The 23312-nt window shown below is 42.9% G+C and overlaps 1 protein-coding gene and 1 long non-coding RNA gene across 6 annotated transcripts; one reads left to right on the plus strand and one right to left on the minus strand.

The window, feature by feature from the left end:
* Positions 1-26: 26 nt before the first annotated feature.
* On the minus strand, positions 27-8511 carry LOC142599890 (uncharacterized). Of its 4 annotated transcripts, XR_012833319.1 has the most exons (5): positions 7647-8511; positions 6900-7058; positions 5286-6479; positions 2402-2895; positions 27-402 (listed from the first exon to the last, which is right to left on the minus strand). It is a non-coding gene; the product is annotated as an uncharacterized LOC142599890 (long non-coding RNA). The 4 variants fall into 4 exon arrangements; XR_012833320.1 differs by lacking the exon at positions 27-402 and having other exon boundaries at positions 2247-2895; XR_012833321.1 differs by lacking the exons at positions 27-402; positions 2402-2895 and having other exon boundaries at positions 5210-6479; positions 7647-7775; positions 7870-8493.
* Positions 8512-8640: 129 nt separating this feature from the next.
* Positions 8641-23076, plus strand: CDADC1 (cytidine and dCMP deaminase domain containing 1). Of its 2 annotated transcripts, none has more exons than XM_075741860.1 (9): positions 8641-8774; positions 11966-12060; positions 13620-13797; positions 14642-15220; positions 15803-15852; positions 16890-17059; positions 17590-17779; positions 18441-18501; positions 19820-23076. In XM_075741860.1, exons 1-9 carry the CDS (start codon positions 8696-8698, stop codon positions 19891-19893), a joined length of 1476 nt encoding a protein of 491 aa, XP_075597975.1. In that variant the 5' UTR covers positions 8641-8695; the 3' UTR covers positions 19894-23076. The 2 variants fall into 2 exon arrangements, with proteins under 2 accessions (XP_075597975.1, XP_075597976.1); XM_075741861.1 differs by having other exon boundaries at positions 8664-8774; positions 17590-17764; positions 19820-20045.
* The last annotated feature ends 236 nt before the right edge of the window (positions 23077-23312 follow it).

The raw sequence follows: 23312 nt of genomic DNA on the forward strand, positions 1-23312 counted from the left end.
TTTGTGCTGGGCAGCCTTTCGGATATCGCGACCGTTATCACAGGAGTGACAGGGGACAAAATCCCATGCCAGAGCTCAGGGGAGCTGAACTGTGAATGAATTTGGGTTGCAGACCCACAGGGCAGGGTGGTGTGGAATGCCCCCAAAACCTTACACTCATGTTGAAGCCAGTGGAGCAAACTCAGGGTGGTTGCTGAGCATCCAGGGGACCCCGCTAGCGCTCAGCACCATTCAGGAGGAACTCTAAGACAGCCAAGGGATGCTCACCACCTTGCAGGATGTGTCCGCCATGCCATAGCGGTGTTGTTTACTAGAAAGTATAACCAGGCAAGCATTGCACTCCAAGTATCTGTAGGTAACTGCAAAAGCGATTGGTTCCAGGCTGTCAGCATGAACATGGCCCTGTTAGGAGAAAGAAAGAGGGATCACTAGCTGCTTCCAATGACCAGCATGAAAAAAGCTGCTCATAACCCAGTTACCAGCAGTGCTGCATCCCACCAGCACAGCAGGATGCTGAACTCCCCTCCCACAAGGGAAGGACTACAGCCTACGATTTCTACAGCAGGAGAGAGGTGGAGGGTTTGCACAGCCATTTTTGCCGCCCCCATTTTGTGAAGTTGACAGATGCTGTCTTCATTGCCATCAAACTGACTTTTCCACGGTTCCTAATCTTGCTCTTTTTCAAAGCAATGAAAAAGGCAGTGAGTGCAAGAGTGTGACACAGAAACTTAAAAGCCCAGGCTTTAGGAGGTCTCTGGTTCATCTCCTTTTTACCCTCCCTGCAGCTTGCCCAGCAGGACAAGCCACAAGTGCCTCACCTTCTCCTGGTGAAGCAAGTATTTCCAAAACTGAAATACTGGGGGCCAAAAAGCACCCCCAGGAGCTGAGCCCTTGGGCCTGGATCTCCCACCTCAGTGCTACTTTGGTCTCCGCTTGCAGCAGGGCGAAGCATGGAAACCGGGCTGGGTGACCTGTGGTAGGAGAGCAGGCAGGAAGATGCCCAAGCTCTGTGCTGTGTCACAGCCAGCCACGCTCAGCACCAGACTCTATATTAAACCCCTGTAGCAGGCATGGCTTGCACAGCACCTTGGAGCTCAGGTGTCAGCAACAACCACCAGGCCAGTACCCTCAGCATGCCTACCTGCAAAGACTCTATAGGAGCTGTATAGATGGAAACTGAGAAAAAAGTGACGCCGCCTTCTTACAGCCACCTGAAAGATCACTCTTATACTGCAGTCTAGGCATAGCCAACATGCCCTGGCTTGTGCCCCATGAGATCGGCTGAAACCACATCACACCTGCCCACAGTAACGTCCCCAGGGCTGGGCTGTCAGAGGGGCTCCCGCTCAAGGCAGGTTTCCCTGCACAACATCTCCGCTGTCACAAATCACACTCCTGCCACCACACGCTCTAAATATTTCCCTTTCCACTGCACGTACTTCAGTAAGCTGCTTTATAAAGCAAGCACTCTGCCGTCTGTTCCAAGTTCATTTTCACAGGTTTTGTTTGTGTGATATCCGGGTTGTTATCTGTGTCAGTTATACAAACAGTTTCTTAAAAGAATTTAAACATGTGGAAAATGTTTGCCATTTATCCCAGCCACTTCTGAAAGGTGTATTTTTATCTTTTCCCAAGCCATAGTTTGTAACACAAAGTACTGTCTTAATGTTTTGATCAAGAGGACACCACTGATTGTTGGCAATTAAAAAGTTAATCTGTGTTAATTAACATCATAGATTCAAAGCACAGTAGCAATGCCTCAACAAATTCTTGTGTTCCTGTCATCTACAAAGATGTGTGTATGCACATGCAAGTATCTGAAGGAATATTAGACAGCACTGCAGATTAAATACGTAATATGAGTATAAAATGCAGTCAGTTAATATGGCTCAGTGAAACAACAGTTCATTACTCAGCTGCTGAATACATACATTCACGACATCTAAATCAGCAGCTACTCCGGATGACCAGTGCATGGGCATGGATATAGGATTAGCCTCTCTCATTCTGCAATCTTTCACGACCCAAACCTGCCTGCCTTTCTGATACCAGAGCAACACCATGTCTTTACTGTGTCTAAATAAAGAGACCTTCACTATACAGGAACATCAACCCTCTGCTGCTTCCAACAGATAAAAACTAGGAACACGGATGGCTTCACAGAGAGTAGACACATTGGAAGCTGTTGCAGGGGGGGTGTGGTGGTGGTGCACAGATTGCTTGAAGAACCGCTGCCAAAGGTATCAGCAAAAGTAGTTTTACTGAAGTAGTGAGGCTTAAAGTTTGATGGCAAGGCTCGCTCTGTTACTTACTGCAGAGGATATAATAACGATCCAAAGTTACCAGTACAAAAATCTTAGTGTGCTATAATACAAGGTTACGTGCGATACTGGTCACTTACCAAAGATCTGCAGTTGGCAAGGGGTCTCTCAGTCTCAAGGAGTGACCTTGAGAGGTGTCCCAGCTCAAGGGGAGATCACTGCTGTGCAGCCAGCTGCTTAGCAGGGCGACCTCAAAGGCAGCTCACTCAGGCTGTCATTTTTATGGAATAAAGTGGTTGGTGCGTAGTCAGTGGTTGGTACACGTGCTGGAAAAGGTAAGCATGAGACTCCTTGTACCCACAGGTTGCTTTGTTCCTCGATAAATGAGTCTTGGAAGAACCACCTGCTATTCATGTGTTAATTGCGTGGTCAGTGTTCAGTTTCCAAGCCCATACGCATCAATGCTCACCATGTCACCCTGTTCCTGTGGGGGGTTTCAGAGAACAGGGTGGAACTAGAGAAGTTCTGGGCCCAGGTATGGCCAAGGCCTTTGCTTCCTCTGGAGGATGAACCAAACTACCACAAGTTTCATCAAGGAGTCAAGCGCATCCATCACAGAGGTGAAACACAGCAGCTGCAGAGAACAGAGCTGCAGCAAACCCAACTAAGTCTGGAGTGTCAGAGCTCCCATGTTTATGTCCCATTGGAGCACTGAGCTGATGTGCAGCAGATGCCTCTGTCCCTAGGTGAAAGCCTGTCCTCCAACAGGGGGACAGTACATACAGCTCCTTCTTAATGCAATGCACTGGAAGGAAGAAATTGCCATCTTGCTTATAACAATTTATAATTTTTATTAATTTTCCTCTCTTAATTGTTTTAATTAATGTAATTAATTCCTGGTTGTTTGCTTGCTTGATGTCATTGCAATTATTAGGTTAACAGATACTTTTTTCATACTTAACAGACTGATGAAGCTGAAGGATGTGTCTGGTTTTGCCCGAGAGCAGTGCAAAAGCTTTCTTCTAATGAGTTGTCAAAAAACGTATCACCAGCACAAACTCCTTAAACACAGCCTGCAGACATAAAAAGAAGCTTGCTGTACTTGCACGGTACAAATAGCAGATATCTCCTATATGAACTGATGGGTCTAGCTTCTACAGTGATGTTTAATAGCTCACTGATAAAATTCTCTACAAGGAGGGTTGGGGTTTTTTTAAATCCAGAAGGCAAACCAAGGGTCAGAGTAAAACTATTAGAGATGAATAAAGATCCAAAACCCCAGGAATTAAGCACAGCGAGCTCTTCCTACTAGTTTTGAAACAGATTATCAGCTTCACTGTATATCATTATACTCCAGCTAAGACTCTGGGGTAGGTGTAAAGACATCTGCATTAAGAGGGTGATCAGTAGTGCAGGAAACCATGTTTCAGGATCTAAAACCTGTGGTGCACAGATGCAGAAAGACACTGCAAATCAGGTAACTGCCAAGCAGCAATAAGTTTTCTCAGCAAATCAACCCCAAAAGAAGCCGTGACGAGAGGTTGTGGAGGCCCCCTGCCTGGAAGGCTTTGTGCAATCTGGTCTAGTGGAGGGTGTCCCTGCCCATGGCAGGGGGGTTGGAACTAGATGATCTTTGAGGTCCCTTCCAACCCAAACCATTCTATGATTCTATGAGCAATGAGATTCCCAGTCCACAGATATCATCAAGACAAGGGTGCAAAAATATACCAACAGTGATACAAGCACCACCAGAAAAACCCAGCAAAACAGCTCAGTAAATTCTAAGTAAACACTGCAAACACTGTCATATTAAATGGCTATTAAATTATTCAAGAGGATAAAATCCTTAAGCTCACCAGCCAAGATAATCACACAGTTTCCTGGCACTGAAGGTATCACAGGGTGCCTTCCTAAATGGAAACAGGTCAGAGGTCTGGGAACACAAACAACATGACAATTTGACATGACAACTTCCAAAGGACATTTTGGCAGAGCGAGCTTTAAGAATGGGATTTCTCTCATCTACTAGATCAAAACATAATACATCAGAGAAGAGAGCCTTCCAGGGCACTTAGAATGAGAAATCCTAGCAAATGGGTCTGCTAAGTAAAGAAAAAGGTGGGGGGTGGGGGGAGAGGGGTGTTAAGCAATCAATCACTTGAATGAATTGGGTTTTTAAGACACAGATGCAGGAACAAACTGCAGCTGTTGAGAGAAGCAGTTTTTTTTCCAGCAGGTCTGATTCAAGCAGAAAAGGCCCATCCAGACATTCTTGCCAACTTGTAAAATGACATACTCAAAATGGCAGTTCAGAGGCTAACACACTGGTTAACTGGAAAGGCTGAATTGCCTTGAATTGTATACAAAAGGGACAGCAAGGCTAAGAACTCATTTTCCTCATTATGTTCCTCTACACTTAGTCCCTGGGCAGGGATGCTTTTTGCACTGGGGTTGGTGCCATTCTCATTTAGACAGATTTTTAGGGAATGACATGGTCCTTCTTGGTCTGGGAGTGAATGAGTGCAGAGATGCTTGTCATCAGCTGCCCTCTGTAGCTTTTAACTGCAGCTTTTGGTGGCAAGCAAAGAGGAACACAAATCCTTTAGTCCCAGTCCATTGAGAGCTTTTAAGTTCAAGATGAGCATTAGACAAAAAAAACAGCGTAGAATGAGGCATATCTGTAAATCACGCTGTCTCCTCTCTTCTGAAGAGGACTACTTATGAAGAAGACAGTTAGCATGATGAACTAATTGCAACTTACAGGTAACTGTTGCTGTGAAATTGATTTCCACTTACTTTGGGCTTGTTGACCCCTGAAAACCCCACCTCCATGCCCAGCTGCAAATGGAAGCACTTAAGCACACAAGTCAAAAAACAGTGGCCTGAATCAACAAGCTACTGGGGAGAAAAAGCTGTTTTTCCAACCCAGTGGAATAAACATCATAAAATTTAACAAAGCAGGGTGACTTTATTGGTTTGGTTTCAGGATACCAGGAGATAATCATATTGAAAGGTATTACCCACCAGATTTAGCTTGCTGCAGATCTATTTTAATAGAAAATGTCTCTCCTCTCCTTTCAGCAACAGCCCAGACACATTTGGGAAACTGGTAAGTGGAAACACGCACATCATTTTGTAGTCTTTCACAAAGACGGGGCCTAGAAAGGAATTTTTCCAAATGGGAAAAAAGTTCATCTTTAATAGTCATGTAATAAGCAGTAACTTGCACAGCAAAGGAATATATTTTAGGCCTTACAGGAAACAAAAGGATCCTCAAAGAGAAGCAATTCATAACCTAATTCATGCTCTCATCCAGTTTCTAGGTTTATATTGACTTTATTTGAGATTCACAAAAGATTCTGTATTGCTTTAGGTCACATACTCAGGAATCCTTTTAGTCATTTTTAGTCCTTTTCGTCCTAGACTATCTAGACTAAAAGGACTAATGACTCACTTCTGAAATTCAAGATGGAATTTTTATAGTCACTGACTCTGAAGACTTATTTTGGGTTTTTTTATATATGATAGTATTTTTTGGAGATAAATCCATAAACCTTAACCACAGAGAAGCTTTTACATATCCTGATATTTAAAAAAGTGGCAGAGACATTAAACACTCCACCAAAGAGGCTCTGGTCAAAATGCCCATAGGTAGATGCCTTGGTTTATACAGAGCATGAAGCCCAGCAGAACTTATTAATGAAGTCTGATCCCTCTAGATGCCTACAGTGAAAGCTGAATAAACCACCAGAGCACAACCCCAAATCCCTCATAATACCAGAAAGTGAAGGATAGTAGCAGAGGCTCTAGTTCTTGCTCCAGCTGCACCATTTGCAGCTGAGATGCCTGTTGTGGAAAATAACTTCCTGGCACTCCCTTCCAGTCTGGCTGACCCCTCCAGGCAGGTAGCTGTAGTCTCCTGCAAAGGTAAACACCTCTAAACTCTGAAACTGTATTCTTGGCCACTACATGAGACAGTCAAAATTGTGTCCCAGTTAACCACAGTTGTTCAGAGCACCAACACAACCCAAACATCACAGTTTTACAGCAGTTCCTAGGAGTGGGGAGATGAGACAGCAGACAGATAGTTAATTTTGCATAGGCATGAAGTGGTGTGTCAGTCTTGGGCTTCTTCCTGCTTCTCTTACACTTCCATAGCAGTACACAAATATTGAATTCTCTTCAGAGCGTAAAATACCACATACAATTAAACCACATCTGTTAAGTAAGAATAAATTAAAGTGTATTAAGCATGGCACTTGCACAAACACCCACAAACATAACTTTCAGGGGGAGATGACTTTCACAAGCATATTTTTCTGCACTGTTTCCCTGGCAAAAACTCCAAACTTTTCTGAGACAGTGTGATACTGCCTCTCTGTTGAGGCCCAGCTACTTCAGGAACACCAGCCATCAAATGCATCTCAACTTAACATTCCTGGAAATGTCACAAGGGCAATTTCAGCTGCATTTTCAAATCTCTCTTGACAGTCATTATTTTTAACAGAGTTCCCAGAGAGGAAAAAAAGCCATCTGCCCTTCAATCCCACATACATCGCTTCAGGAAAATAGTCTCTTGCCAGAGAAAAAAGAAGGGGAAACCCAGGTGGCAAACTAATTAGGGGATGTTAACCTCACCTCAGCTGTGCAGCAGATTTGCCTGGCAGTACCTTGGCTGTTCTTCATCTCTCCACAGCCTTGTCAAGAGATTCAATCCACAAAGCAAGGCAAAAAGTCTGAGTGTCCTTCTGTGGGCACTGGGTTCCTTCTGAAAGCCTGCTCTTTGAGCATTATTTTCTGGAAAAGGATTTGGGCATTTATTTTTTTATGACTGCAACATACAATTGATTCTTCTCCTCTTTTTCTTTAGTCCAGTCTTTGTCCACAGCCCTTCTGGGACCATAAGACTTCCTGTACTTTTAACTAAGACCTCAACCACTTTCAGGGATGCATCACATTCCCTCCACAAACCATTAATTGTTTCATTATAAATGTACACAGTTTTGGAATGAAGTAATTCCCTTGTATTAAATTTCAAAATCTTGAAGCAATTGCATACTACAGCCCCTTTTGTAATCAATAAGAATTATGCAGTTAATCATAAGTCATACTCTTCATAGAAGAAAAGATAGTAAATATGAAGTCTGGATATATTCTAATTTAATTTCCATTAACCTGTTAGCCCATGAACAGAGGCAGTCAAATACCATCAAACCAGCTCATCCTTCAGGAGCCTAATGCCTTTATATTCAAGAAGCAAATATACCCTTAATTATTGACTCAAATCAAGGCAAAAATCGTTTTAAAAACCCCCAAACAACAAAAAAACACAAAACCAAACACAGAAACAACAACAACAAAAAAAACCCAGAAAAAAATCCCAACCTTTTTCTGCTCTCTTCCAACCTTTTTCTCACCATGGCCTTGGATAGTCAAATTAGCAATCCCAGAGCCAATCTTCCTGAGTCTAAACATCAATTCGTACACGATGAAGAGTTTTGGTCTAGTCAACACCTATGTTAAAACATGGGGAAAAAAAAATCCATTTTCATAGCTCGCTCTATACTGAGGCAGCCTTGCTCATCTTCCTACACAGATGTAATTACACCAAGTAATAAATCTGCACTGGAAAGACAGAGTTTCTACCAACAAACCACCACCTGGGGAAGCTCTGTTCTTGTTCCCCAGAGGAAGCAAGCAGCATAGATTGAAAGGATGGGTTTTGCCAGTGTAACATCTCTCTTGAAGACTGGTTGTGCTGCAGCAATGATAGAAAGGAACACAATTTTTTCCCACACGCTTAACTGAGGTAGTTAAATTAGCAAAACATCTAGTAAGACACAAGAGAAACGATCCCAACAAACAGAAAACCTACAAGCAACCTGCTTGGAAGCTGGCTACAGGAGCAACTTCTGTGTTGTGGAGCACACCTGAACCGGTCCCGGCCAGGGTATCCCTTTTTTCTGAGGGCTTGAATTTTCCCCGGGAGGCCACCACAGGCCCGGCCGGGGACGAGGGCCTCGGCCGGTGCTGCGGTGCAGGAGGCCAAGGCTCCCCCTGACGCCGCACCCCGGCGGGCAGAGGTCAGCGAGACAGCCACCGCCGAGGCACCCCGGCCCCCAGAGGGGTGAAACCGCGCTGAGGGGAGCGGGGCGGTGAGGTACAGACGTTCAAATCCCGCTACGAAGGACGAAACCTGCCTGTCCCCAGGAACTGCCGCCGCGCCTCAGCCGCCGGCCAGCCCTCTCCCATCAAGCCCCACCCTCTCCTCCCACTCCCGCTTCCTATTGGCCGAGGCGCCCGCCCGTCAGTAGCGGTTGCCATGCGGACGCCCCCGCCGCGGCGACGCCCTGAGGGAGGAGCGGGGCTGCCATGGGGCGGGGCGGGTGAGGGAGAGGGCACCGGCACCGGCACCGGCACCGATACCGATACCCATGCATGGTGCAGAGGAGACGGTGGCGGCGGGGGGGCCGCGGGTGAGCGCGGCAAGCACACAGACCGACAGCATGGCCGGTGAGCGCCGCCCCGTGCCCGCCATGGGGGGCCTGGTGGCGGGGGGGGGGGGGCTGGGCCTGGGCCTGGGCCTTCACCGGTTGTGAGGGAGCCGCAGCCCCGCCGCGGTGGGGAGCGGGCATAACGGCGGGCGGGGAGGGGAGGGAGGTGGGGGGTGTGTCCTGACCGGCCTTTCGCGGGTATATTCTCACCCATCGGCTGCTTCGAGGCGTTTAACGAAATGCCCGGAACCGCCCGGTTTGTCCTCTCGCCAGGGCGCTTGTAAGGCATTTCCCTCCGCGGGGCTGTTCAGAGAACTCCTGCTTCCCCCTCCTCAACTCCTGTTTCATGGAGAGCTCCTGCCCGTTACAGACGATGCAATAAAGTATTCCCCGCCCTCTGCCCTCTGCTTGCCCGTGCTCTTATTCATAAGGCTTTTTGATAACATATGCTTGTATTTTGCATTTCCCTCCCCCTGTCAAAATAATTTCTTTTTGCAGCCCTATACCATGTATATTTAACGTGTATAAAATGTGATGTGCATAAAAATGCTTTTCTTCTGAGGGGTGTTCTTACTAACCCCTATAGCAGGGCCCATGTACAAAAAATTAATAGAGAGCAACTTTCTCACAAAGCTGGGGATGCCCAGACAAAGCGGATTATTTTGATAGATTTCATATATCCCATCGCTACAGTCCCAGGGAAGTGGTGTGTGCGTACAGCTCAACCATGAGCTGTATATATAGCTCTCAGACTGAGGAACACAACAGTGCTGCCAGGTCTCCTTGATGGGTAAATGGGGTTTGTATCTTTCTAGTTTTACAAAAATCCTCCTTCCAAGCGAGCAAAGAAGATGAGGTCTGAAAATAGTTTCTAGTTTCCTTTTCCCAGGCAGGAGACTCATGTCATTGATTTCCTCCTCCGTGGTGATGTCAGAGCACATTACTTGTAAGATGACTTCTTACAAGCCTTTCAGACTTTGAACTAGGGACTCCTACATTGCAGCCACGGCATAATCCTGTATCTCAGCCACATCCGGATGGGCAGTGCCCTGCTCCTTTTTGCTTGCAGGTGTGGAGGCAGCAAGGTTTTTGACACTGGCCTTCACAGCATGCTTTCCCTGGGGGATACTTTGCCTCACTGGAGTGAAATCCATAACCTGGAGGAATAAAATCATACCTTTGTGTGAATTAGGGAGCTGTGTCAAGTAGGGAAGCTGTGAGGACTTGATGCACCTGAAAAGAGCGCTCCTTTCATATATGGTTTTGCTCTCAGCAGCAAAGAGCCTGATTCCTTTTCTTACCCAATCTTCTGTAATTGCTTTAAATTCTGTAAGATGTCTTCTACCTTTTTTTCCATTTCAATCAGTGTTCTCCTCACTGTGTTGAACTTAAGGGAACATTGAACTACGTAAGTGAATAAAGATGCAGATGCATCGATAGGATGACTGTGACCACAGGTCTTTCCTTTTTCATCATAACATTCTTCTGCTTCTCATTATAAATTCATGTCAATTCACAGCAGGGTTGTGAACCGGTACGTTCTTCAGTTTGTTTCCCATGTGTTTGACAGGTCACACTCAGATTAGGTCCAAGAAATGGACTGTATGTCAAACTGTAGTCCATTTTAGAAAACATGATGGTATATGTGTGAGTTGGTATAAATTGCACTGTTTATTTTAGCTTGCTATTTGGGAACTGTACATGCGTGTACTACAACAGGAGTGAACAGGGGCGGTAATGAGAATGAATTCAAATGCCCATTTAAGAAAACAAATTCTACTTGTTTAGATTTGGCTTGTGGACTTACTTTCACAGTTTGGTTTTAGTACAAGTGATGACAAATTTTCACATGTGCTATTTGCCATGGACATTTCTAGCACACTTGTCTGATTCTGCTAACCAGGTGCTCCTTGCAGTGCTTGCACGCAGTGGGATAGCATAGCTGGGAAGCCTAAGGAGTAGTGGACAGTGTGGAATCAGATGATGCTGCTGAGAGACCTGTAGTTGCTTTCCAGAATCCCTAGTAATTTTGCTCTCACTTCTGTGTGAAAAAAGCTGCTTAAATACTGTCTGATAATTATATTCTAGTCATGGATTGCATGTTTATCTGCTGTCCTAATTGTTGGGGTTCACAGATATGTCAGTAAACTAACCCTCTTCCCCACCAAAGGATTCTTAGTATCTGATTATATCTCTTCCAAACTGCTGGAACTACTTAAATGTTTTTCTCTATTCTATTCTTGCCTCTACCCTTTCCTCTTTCACAAAAACTTTAACATTTGTGGGAAGGGATAAAACCAGCAATAATACTATTGTCAGACAGCACACGTGAGACCTGCAGGGGAGTATGTGTTCATTACAGCTTTCTGTAAGCACCCCTGAGAAATAGGGACTGGAGCTTTTTGGAAGACTTAATTAACTTCTTGCCAAGTGTGAGCGGCAAGACAGCTTTACACCTGGAATGGTACAAGCATTAGTGAACAATGCAGTACTTCCTTCTTTTTCATTTGTGGGACACTTGGTAATGCCGAGCGCTGGCCCTCACAGGATGATGTCCAGATTTTGAGTAGAAGCACAACATGGCACAAGGTGATGGTCTGAGAAGAGATTCTTTGCTACCTCTTTGCTTATTTAGTCAGAAGGGACAACCTGAGCAATAGGTTTGAATTTTTGTCGAAGTCTAACCAAAATTTAAGCAGACTGTAAAAAAAACAGAAGCAGATTTCCCCAGAACTTATGTAACTGGAAGGTTTCACAATGGCTCGTCCGCTCTTGCTGCGAGTCTCAGTGTAAGATAATGATGCGTGCCTAGATATTTTTGTTGTCTTCTGTGGTGAGTCTGAAGCTGAATCACAAGCTATGTCTCAAATTTTTGTAAGCATCAGTGAATCATTTGAGCACATAACTTATGTGGGATCTGATCTGTGATTTCTGCTTTTCACCTCTGAGTAGAATTAACTCATTGAATTTCTGTGAAAGTTTCACCACTTTCTCTTGTTGCACAAATCTGATCTCTGCACCCAGATGTGAGCATTCCGAGTTGACAACTACTGCCCTGAAGAGGACAGCGTGGATTTGGCTGCTGTAATAGCAGAACCAGCTTCTGTAGCAGCAGTGGTGTAGAAAACTAGGAGAATATTGTTCAACAATGTGGGGTTTCTTTATAAATATTGTTTAATAAATATGTCTTTTTTTTTCTTCTAATGACAGGTCAAGTGCCAAGACTTTCTAAGGTCAATCTTTTTACTTTGTTCAGTCTCTGGATGGAGCTCTTTCCCTCAGCTGAGCAACAGAAAAAATCACAGGTAAAATGTCTGCATTTACTGTTAATTGGTCTTTCTGAACATATGCTAATAGCTCCTGCAGTGAATTTAACCTAACTGCTCTTTACATGACAGATAGTCCAGAGGGGGAAAAAAAAACAGTAAAAAAAAAAGTTGATACCCATTTTTCAAATATTTCTTAGAAGTAGAAAAAAAATCCACTGGTGGGAGAAAAATAACAAAATGGTTAAATAGCATGCTATTCCTGAAAAACTTTGAAAGGCCAAGTATACCCCCAACAGGTGAAGCAAACAGTAAAAAATGCTGGTGGGTATTTTGAAGAGTGTAACAAAGGAGGCATGGTGTATACCACGCACTTCTTAGTATATACTAATTATAACTTTAAAATCAGTGTGGTTGATGGTGTGGAGATACTCTTTAAAATGTCAATGTTCATTATTGTAGAAGAGTTCTCTTGTACAGTGGAGGTGCACAGAAATACTTGAAATGTTTGTTGATGAAGAACTTGTAAATAACTACCTTATTGACAGTGAAAAGAAACGATCCTTGAGAATGGGTCTTCTAAATAACTGCCAGTTACACATTGAAGTAGAGGGGGATTTTCAGTGTGTTCTGGTACAGGGCATTTCCTTTTGTGATCAGAGTTCTTGTTGTGCTCTTTAAAATGATTACTAGTTTGTGCAGAGCATACCCATGTGCTAAGATCCATAGCACATGTATCAGCCAGGGCAAGAAAAGATAGGAAAGTAATTTGAGCGACAATTAGGCCTAATTTTCAGAGCTTGGTATGTCCCAGACTAGATCTGAAAGAGGGATAGCTGAGCAGTGCCGTACAGACTTCAAAAGCAGTTTCAAATTTAGTAATTCATTTAGGAATGGCACTTGGGTTATATGTAGGGTTTTAGTATAGCCTCATTTCTGTAACCGCAAAGAAATTGAATAACTTACAGATCTAAGGCACCAGTGTTCTGGTAGCAGCTGGATTGCATAATGAGATCTGTTTCACCAGCTTCATCAAACTAGCCTGTATCCAGTTTCCTAACAATACATGGGAATCCAGATGTAAGAGCTCTTGTCTGTGGTATGCAGACTTTTTCCATGGAAGATTCTTTAGAACCGGGATTCATTTCTATAAATGAAGAGACAGAAATTAAGCTAGAGAAGCTATTGGCTCCCAGGATGGTCAAACTTAAGGCAGAAATTAAATTCAAGAGTGTTTCCAGATGCTGAATGATTCAGAGAGGTTTTCAGCTATAATGGACAGAATTTTCTGTGCTGCTGCTGGGTTTTGTTATGGGCAAAGCAATACCAGAAAAATCAGGAATTTGCGACAAGGCCCTACCCAAAGTTTGACATGGCCACAGCACTCTGATATTAACAGGCACGTGTGGAGACCACCAAAAAAATACTGCTTAGAGGAAGTGTAACAGATTATTTAATGATTCATATCACAATTTGTCTTGAAGAGCTATATGCTCTCATCCTGGCTGATTACCGTTACCCAAGGAAGAGCCGTAACATCTCTATGGACTTGATGTTGAGAAAAAGTAAAATAATAATAGTAATGCATTTTTCTGTAGGTAAAGAAGAGTGGTCTAGTTGTGGTGAAAAACATGAAGATTATTGGTCTTCATTGTTCCAGTACAGACTTGCATGCTGGCCAGATTGCACTCATTAAACACGGATCAAGACTTAAAAACTGTGATCTTTATTTTTCCAGAAAACCGTGTTCGACTTGTTTAAAAATGATTGTAAACGGTAAGCAGTACTCTACTGTAGTAGAGTAGGAGTAAATGTTATGCTTGTGATTGGTGGTATCAGAAAGCCTGTTTTCTCTTTGGACTCTCCCAGTTGTAATGCCAATCCCTGACTTGTGTCGCCAGCACTGATACTTTCCACAAGGCCGAAAACAGTATTGAATATGCATTTTCTGGAGCCGATGACCAAGAAACTAGGGTTTGCTACTGAGACCCTATTTCTCTGTGCAACTATTATTGTTGGTAATGCTTGTCTCATGGTTGGGATGCACGGCTGAGATTCTGACATACCTGCTGCACTTTGCCAGAGCAACCCTAAGCCTGATGAGTAGGCCTAGATTGCTACATTTTTCCTTGCCCCCCCATTGCTTGTCAGTGGCACCAGAAGAAGGGGTTTTTATGCAGAAATTACAGGGAGTACTTTATGGTTTTGTTTTCTTTTCCCAAGAGAGATGAAGACAAGTCAGATTATTCACTTCCTGAAATGGCATCTGCTGGTACAGCCCTTCTGCAAGTATTGTTTTTTATTCTCAGCAGCAACTTCTATTAGTGCTAACTTTTTTTGTGTCGTGTTAATGTATCTGTTGTGGGTAAGATGCAAAATGAGGCTACCACAAAGATCTTAGAACATAGGAAATACCAATTTTTGCCTGTAGTCTGATTATCAAGTCTGATAAGCTCTTGATACTCATATATGCTAGCATTTTTGTTATCCAGATGCCATCGAAACAGCATTCATGACTGTAAAGGAGTAAAAACAGGGTTAGGCAATAGTGTGTTGAAAATGAGGTGTATGTTCCACTGTGCTTGCATGGTTCCTTTTGCTGCATTATCTTCTTTTCCAGCTGGGGTGAACAGGATTTCTTACTGGCCTGCAGATCCTGAAATCAGCTTGCAGAATGAGGCGTCCAATCCCATGACTACTGATGATGCAAAGCTAGATGCCAAAGCAGTAGAAAGACTGAAGTCAAATAGTCGTGCTCGTGTGTGTGTGTTGCTTCAGCCCTTGGTGTGCTATATGATGCAATTTATTGAAGAAACTTCCACCAAGTTTGATTTTATTCAAAAAATAGCAAAATCTGAGGCTAACTCGAATACTGACTTTTATACTGCGTGTAGACAAGAGAGAATAAAAGAGTATGAAAGTTTATTCCTAATTTCAAATGAGGAAACGCACAAGCAAATATTGATGACAATAGGACTGGAGAACCTCTGTGAAAATCCATACTTCAGCAACCTTAGGCAAAATATGAAAGATCTTGTCTTGGTCTTGGCAACAGTGGCTGCCAGTGTCCCTGTCTTTGGCGGCTTTGGATTTTACAACAGTGAATCATGGCGAACAAATGAAACAGACCATCAGAGTTTGCCCCAAGAAATTGCAAGGCATTGCATGATACAGGCCAGACTACTTGCATACCGGACAGGTGAGTTGTTACAGTAGTGGAGGAAGAATGGGTCTCATGAGTAGAGCAAGTTCCTGATTTCAGTCTTCTTCCAAATACTTCCTTGAGCAAGCTGCTGAATTCCGCTCCTACATCTGTGAAACAGGAGCAGCAGTAATAGTAAAAACTCCACTGGGGTACATAGTATTATGTGTGAAAGCACTGAGCTTTCCAAGAAAAAAATCAGGGCAGGTATTTCACATACAGTGCTAGCAAAGCCTGCCCTGCCAACGTGTCCAACACCTATCTGAAAATAGAATACAACGACATTTAAATTCTCCAAGCTGCTCTGAGGGTCTTTTATATGAAGGTTTCACAAGATGTTTCAAGTAAGTCCCAATATTTTAAGCGTATTATGTACACTTCTTCAGAAAAGAGCAGTGAAATAATACCCTTCCAGTAGGGCATTGAGTACAGTTATATTAAGTTTCCTAGTTCCAATCTTATTAGTGAAAGTGATTATATATCTGAATATGTATTTTATATATTATATATTCTTTGCAAAGATGCTAGAGTTTTGATGGGGGCCGTTGTTATTTACTGCTAAAATGTTATGTATTTTAGAGGATCATAAGACAGGAGTTGGAGCTATTATTTGGGCAGAAGAAAAATCAGTAAGTATTGAAAAAGTTACTTTTCCTTGCACTCACAATTCATACACATGTATCTGCTTTGAGCTTGTTACTTGGCTTTAAGCTTATATACGTGGGGTTTTCCTACACACGCACAGCGCTATAGAAAGCTTGCACTTCTCGTTCTTTACTAACTAAGTTGATGACTGGTTCATTGTTACGCTGTCAAGATGAAGGGGAAGTATAAATGAGTCTCTGCCTAGCTTTTCTGTGTGCTTGCTTCCCTAGTCGTTGTCAGTTATTCCAGGTGTCCTGGCTACAGAGTTTTGCCACAGCTGCTGATCAGGCAGCACATGCCTACTCTGCGTGGTCCCTCTTTGCAGCTTTTTTGGAGAGATCTCAGCGCAATCATAGCCTGACAATCTCTTGAGGATTTTTGTTGTTGCAGTTGAAATGCTGTACTGGCTTTAGCACATTCCTTTTTGGATCACAGCAATATTTGTCTGCAAATAGTGTTACTGTGCTTTTTCCCATCCAAACATAAAGTTTTTATTTCTTTATGTCTCGGATTGTGCATGTTACCAGTCCCAGGAAACCTCATTCTTTATGCCACTGCAACATACTCTTCATTTGTTTTTAGCACTTCAGTCATCAACTGCTTATTGCTGTTTTGTTTCTTGTTCTGATTTCAATTGCCAATTGCTACTTTGTCAGCCCACTGGTCACTGGGTCTGTTGAGAGGCAGGTGAAACAGTCTCTGGCGTACCACAGACTAATTCCAGCTGTCTTTAATTTTGTACATTGCAGAAAGGCTTAAGGACTAAATCATTCAGACTTTTTGTTCCTGCTATCAGTATTACTTGCTAAAAGGAAAGCCTCTAAAGCCTAGTGGCAGTGTGTTGTCTGTGGTGGTACAGTTTGCGTGTGCGGCTCCTATGGAGCTTAATGGAAAAGCTCCATACAGGCATGGAGCAGTTAGCAAGAACCGAGTTCTCTCTTAACTGCTGTACCTTGGCATGAAGTATACACTGCACACCACTAGACTTAGTTTAAATTCGATGCTTTGCTTACTGTTGCAGAGAAGCTGTGATGGAACAGGAGCAATGTATTTTGTAGGCTGTGGTTACAATGCCTTTCCCGTTGGATCTGAATATGCTGATTTTCCACACATGGATGATAAACAAAAGGATCGGGAAATCAGAAAATTCAGATACATTATACATGCGGAGCAGAATGCCTTGACATTCAGGTAATGGATTTATTTTTACCACAGAAAAGAATGAGAGAGTTCAGAAACAATTCCATGACAAACGCATGATGTCACTGTGATGAAGTGTGGATTGCAATTGTGGTCTTGTTTATGCCTGTGATGCAGAATTTGGATGTGCATGGACACAGTCAACTCTGAGGTTTCCTCAGACTTCTTAAGTGAACCTGGTTTTTAAAGGATATGCACTCCAATGCATGGCAGCTATCCTTCAGATACAAGCCACTGCCTCTGCTTCCTGCTAGTACCATGCTATAACTTGAAATATGGAAGTGTGGCAATTATCGAGGCTTCCAACCATGACATGTGTGGGAAGGTGGGATGGATGTGTGGCTCACAGGTAGTAAAACCAAACCAGATGTTGTCGTGTGCTTGTGCACTTGAGTAGGAATAAGTCGCTTCTGAGAGTAGATAACATGACACTTCGTTTTCTCTTGTGAGGTATCAAGTTTGTCACCATTCAAAACTATCAAGATATAAACTCTGAAATTCTGTTTTCTGACTGCTTGTAGGTGTCGAGAAATCAAGCCAGATGAGAGAAGCATGATATTTGTGACAAAATGTCCATGTGATGAATGTGTCCCTTTAATCAAAGGGGCTGGTATCAAGCAGATCTATGCGGGAGACATTGATGCTGGAAAAAAGAAAGCAGACATATCCTATATGAAGTTTGGTGAACTTGAGGGTGTAAGCAAATTTACAGTACGTGTCTAAATGTACTACATTCTAAAAACTCTGGGCAGCACTGGGGGGAGGTTGGAGTGAGCAGTCACCTGCATCGAAGAGCATTTTCTTGTGCTGTTCAGTCAAGTGAGTGGAACTGAGAGGTTGCTGTGTCACAACACTGGGGACAAGTGCTGTGCCATATGCTAGATGGGGGAGCCGAGTGTGCCTGTTTTCTGCGATGTAATTTCCTTGCAGATTTCCCTCTAATTGTTGCTGTGTTTGAGGTGGTCTCTTCACACTCTGAAGTTCTCTCCAAGCCTCCCTGTCACAGCATGGCAGCTGATGTGGGAGATCACTGTGTGATTCTGTAGGCCCTTCCAACAAGCTCCTGAAAGAGCTGTGGTGGGTTTTGAAGGTGGCCAAGTGTTCCTGCGCTCAAGGTGCTCACCATGACAAACTGCAGTTGCTGTTGGTTTGAGCAGGCTCATTTCCCCTTCTCAAGGGAGTAAATGGCCACAAATCCCTTAATAGCTTTTTATGCTCAAAGCAAGTGTGTGTTGGAGGGGGAGCACTTCATTTCCCGCCTCATCCCTAGTCATGCCTTACAGTGAAGGACTGTAGGATACTTTTTCCTTTCTCTCTTTGCTCTTTCTTCTGTCTTCTGGAATAAGTAAACCTTTTCTTCTTCTTTTAACAGTGGCAACCAAATCCATTGCACACTAATGCCCTTGAATTCCATGACCCCACAACCAGAGAAAGTAAGGTTTTTTTCATTAATTCATTTTATGACTGAAGCCAATAAGTGAGATCGAGTTTTAAATGTACCTGAATCCCTCTGGGATTGATCAGTCTTAATTAATCTTGATTTCAATTAGTTAAATTTTGCTATGAAAACTTCTCTGAGCTTTTTGAATAGATGAACTAATGGTAAGTCAAAAACAAGCTTGTTTTAACAAATGCTTGGCATTGGCACACACATTACAAAATCTAGTAATGCTGTTATCAAGGTCGACAATATGCTGGTTTGCACATAGTCATTTCAAGACTACTTTATCATGCTTTAAATTTTGTTCATAAAGACTTTTTATATTGTATTCTGTAAAGAGTGCCATTCTTTTTCAGGAGAAATTGGACTCCTCCAAGTCATTTAAATATGTTCTGCAGAACATTTCAGTGTTTCTCTTATGAAGTAGAATCTATGACAGTGCTTTTCAATCAACATTTATTTTTGTGTGTTTATATACACATATATAATACTAAGGCCACAAAATCCTTGTCAGTCTGCACCCCTGTAGCAAGGGAGCTGTCATCTTCTGAAAACAGGGTTTAGATGAAGACCTTTTGTGCTTCAAAAGGGACCCACCATTGGCATCTACTGTCAGCTACCAGTCCTTAAAACACTTCTTATCCACAGGCAAAAATAACGTGGAAAAAGAAGATAAATAATTTTTGTGCCTCAAGCGTGAAGATATGGAGCGTAAAGATAGGGAGTTGGCAGTTATTCAAAGCATTGAGCACCATGCTAGGAGCATAAAAAAGACTGAAGGTGGTTTTTGTAGCACATAAATAGCCATGTACTACAAGCTAATTCCTAACATGTAGTGAGCTAGATGAGTGGAGAAGTCTCTTTGTTAGCTATTTCCTTATGAGTCGGGGGGCGGGGGGGGGGGGGGGAGGGGGAGGGAAGTGCCCAGAGTAGTGTTTATGGCATTAGTAATCACTGCAAAATGTTAGGGCTTGTTTGTCCCTCTCTCTGCTAATGGTTTTTAGACCCAGCTGGAAAAAGATTCATCCTGGGGTACTTTGTTTGACAACCTTTAACAGGGCTCATTTTTCTAACAATGTTTTCTTCAAGACGGTATGCTTGCATTTCAACACTGAACTGTTTTAAGTTGCTATTTTTCCTTAGTATGTTTCTTTTACTATGATTATTGTGTGTTCATCTATATGGGGAGGAAGACAAGCTCCCCCTCTCACCCCCCCACCCCCCCTGTTATTCCAGTGTGCCTGTATGTGTTGAGTATTTAGACTATGCTTACTATTGTATTAATGTTTCACACGTATTTTTTTCTTTAGATGGGGTCCAGAAAACAAAATCACTAGATGACCAGCAGCACCAAAACAAGAAACTGTGTCTTGGTCACTATTGAATAATTAAGCACTTCTGCAGTCTTGCTCTGTACTTTTTATAATGCAGCCTGTTTGCACTTTCAAATAAGGAAGAGTTTTATTTATTGTTTGGAAAGTGATTTTTAGAATAAGTTTATTTATGACGTCTTAAATGTTTTACAGAATTACCTGAAGGTCTTTTTAATTTAGAAGTTCCTGGGGAAAAATGCTGCTTGTATTTTCTGTGAAAGTAACTGGGTGGCTAATTAACACATTTAAAAAATACTGAAAGTTTATTGCTGGTAGATCAGAGTAGTAATAAAATGGTATCTTTTCTGCTTGGTGTATTGAGGGAATAGATTTCAAAGTTCTGGGCTAGCAGAATGCAGAAATACAGCCTAGTTCTTCAAGTACAATCATCAAGGGAATCTTCTAGGAAATGGTAGATAAACAATCACTGGCAATTATTCCTGTTCCTGAAAGCGGCTTTTGCATAGTCTGCTTGTATAAAGGAGACAAAGCCATTGGGGTGGCAATCGTTGCTAGGTACGTGATTTGGAGATCAAGCTTGTCTCTCATACCTACCCTCTTCCAACTACCATAGCAGCAGAGCTATTTTGTCTTGTGGTGCTTGCATTGCTGCTTTGTGTGCTTCCTCAAGTGCATCCCATCTGAATTAATGTAGACAAAGAGTAGCTTTGCTTTTTCGCAGCTTCTGGATGCAGGCCTGAAAGAATTTGTCTGTGCGCATCTGTCTCACTGGCCCCTATGTACTATGTGAAGATTGCTAGTGTTTGGGTTTTGTTCATCTTCGTGAATGGGCTTCTAGGACTAGAGAAGCTAGTAAAGTACGAGATGTCCTGTTATTTCTTAGATAGGATGGAACCAGTGGAATAGCCTGAATCTTTTCAGGTGCCAGTCTCTTGGATGACTACATGTGGAGCAAGGGTGACTTTAAAACAGCCACTGAAACTGCAGTGTAATGTCGTTGGTAGTTTTGAGGGGGTGCTGGGTAGGTAACGGGTAACCAGAACGGAGAGTTGTACCCAGCATCTCTTGAGAGGTCACTCTCCTTACTCCTATCTGTTTGCTTCTTTGAATAGGACCTTTAGCTGTTTGTTTTAGCAAACGTTCAAAGACTTTATGTTCACTCCTCTGCTCAGCTCTCAAGTGCAAGCACCTTAAACCTTTTTCTGCTGCTGCTGGTAGGATATATAAACAGCCTTTTCACAGTTCTTTCATGCGTCTTGTCATTGCTGCCCTCCTTAAAGTCCTGGAAGAGGAATCATGTCTTAAGATGCTGCTGTAGGTTCTGTTTGTTTCTTTTAGGCTTTGGGAAAGGTTGGACCTAGATAGCAAGGCTGGGATTGGATAGTGTGCAAAGCATCCTTAACGTGGCATTAATTACATGGAGTCTGTTCTCACCCAGTTTGGCTACTGGTCCTGCAACTTCAGGTACAGTTCTAGATGCTTGCAGCTGCAGCAAGGAGCTGTGATTCCTCCCTCATGGCTCATAGTATGACTTCATTCTTGACTACCAGGACTTTAGAACTGGGGAATGCTTATATCCTCTTACCACCATGAAAATTCACTCTCACTGGAGCTGGAGAAGCTGACGTTTCTCTGAGCCTAGGTAGACTGAAGGCTACTCAAGGGCTGCTGATTGAGTGCGGTGCGGGCAGAGTTAGCAGCAGAAATGTCACCAGGCAGCTGGCTGACCTCCTGCACCACCACAGTCTTGCTAAGCAGGGTACATACACTTAATTTCCCAGGACCAGGTAGTGAGTGAAGGAGAAAAATCTGACCTTGTTTGTCAAGTAAGGGAAGGATGGTGAAATCCCTTTGTGTGTCACACCACAAAAGAGTGCTTTTTCACAGTAACTCATGAGGAAAGAGCTGAACTGCCTCTTCACCAGGTCTTGTCATCTGGTGTGGAGGAACCCAGGTCCTGAACTTAAGACCAGCAGATCCAGCTGCAAGAGCTCTGTGCCTCAGTGTCAGATTCAGAGTCCAGGGCCTGGGGATTAAGTTATTGGTCTGGATGTTATACAAACCTCAGAAAGACAGTTTTTCCCTCTCATCAAGAATTATATAGTTTCATTGTTCGCAACTTCCACATGAGGTTGAAGTCAAATGTTGGTGTTTCATAAGCAAGATTATAATCTGTTTTTAAATCATAAATATTTTACTTTGGCATGTTCCTTCCCCCCCACACACACACTTATTGTAAGCATCTTGCGTTAGAGTAATTACCCTTGTTTTTTTCTACAAGTCAGAAGAACACTGTCCAGATTAGAGTAAAAAGTCCACCCCTCCCCACCTTCTTGTTTCCATAATCCATTGGCAATGCTTTTCTACTTGAGGTAGAAGCAGGGGGTAAAAATGGGTAGGTTTAAGGCCTCTGCAAGTTTTATACTGATCAGTCAACTGGTATCAAATCAGTAAAGAAGTCTGTATAGGAACAGCTGAAATTGAAAAGTCCCTGAAACATCATGGGTGGCCTAGGTACACTGGGAGATAAATCAAGATACAAGTCAAATATCACACACATTAAATAACTACTCTGCAGTGAATGCTGCTGGTAACCTGTACTTCATAAGGAGTTAAGACTTTACTTTTTATTGGTTTTTAAAAAGAGGATTTTTGTACAAAACTTTCCATGAAATTTGGAATTGCTTGTAGGGCTGAAGGCTTGGAAGTCTGGCTTTATTTCTGTCTTGCCATATTTCTACAGATTCCTCCAGAGGCTCACAAATTTCTATAGGCTCTGATTACCAGTAAAACCCTACTGCTTTAATTCTTACTGGAATTACAAAGTAGGGTTTATACCCTGGCCAATAGGAACAACGTGAATGGGGTTTCTCTCTCAACCCATGGACTCCATAGGCACTGCTGTGCCTGTCATCTGCTTACCACGGAGAGCCCCGGAACATTGGACATGTCCTGCAGCGCATATCTTGCAAATGAACTCTAGGATGTTTGTTTCTTACATAAAAAGAGCAATGTATTTAAAATTAAGAAATGTAAAAGTTATATATTTTATATATTGTATGAAATTTCCATATGCATTTTGGGTCTTTACCATTCATTTCAGAGCAATCATTTTAATTGCAGGTGTTGACTATTAGTAATAATTTGGCCTCTTGACTGAGAATTACAGAAATTCTCTGTTAATTGTCTGCCTTACAGCAAAACATGTTTTCTGCTAATAAATTAATCCAACAGTAAGTACTAAAGTGTATTTTTAAGTGCTTTGGGTTATTAGAATCATTACAGAGTGCTTTGAAACGCTCACACCCTTTACCAGCCCAGTGCTATCCTTGCTCCTGCACTCCCAGCTGTTTGCTGAGCTGCGTCACCTCCCTCTGCTCTGCCTGAATAATTTGTTTTGACATGAGCCTCTGCCTCCTGTCAGCCCAGGGGAAAGGCTAGGGTCCCCTCCCTCAGACTTGCAAGCATC

The sequence above is a fragment of the Balearica regulorum genome, chromosome 1 (assembly GCF_011004875.1).
Source record: "Balearica regulorum gibbericeps isolate bBalReg1 chromosome 1, bBalReg1.pri, whole genome shotgun sequence".
Classification (NCBI taxonomy): Eukaryota; Metazoa; Chordata; class Aves; order Gruiformes; family Gruidae; genus Balearica; species Balearica regulorum.

Excerpts from the sequence above, each read along its gene's own strand:
- CDADC1 (XM_075741860.1), top strand. The coding sequence starts at position 8,696 with ATGCATGGTGCAGAGGAGACGGTGGCGGCGGGGGGGCCGCGGGTGAGC. Across the intron at positions 13,798-14,641 it reads TTTAAAAATGATTGTAAACG|CTGGGGTGAACAGGATTTCT; the intron begins GTAAGCAGTACT and ends CTTCTTTTCCAG. Across the intron at positions 17,780-18,440 it reads AGGGTGTAAGCAAATTTACA|TGGCAACCAAATCCATTGCA; the intron begins GTACGTGTCTAA and ends TTCTTTTAACAG.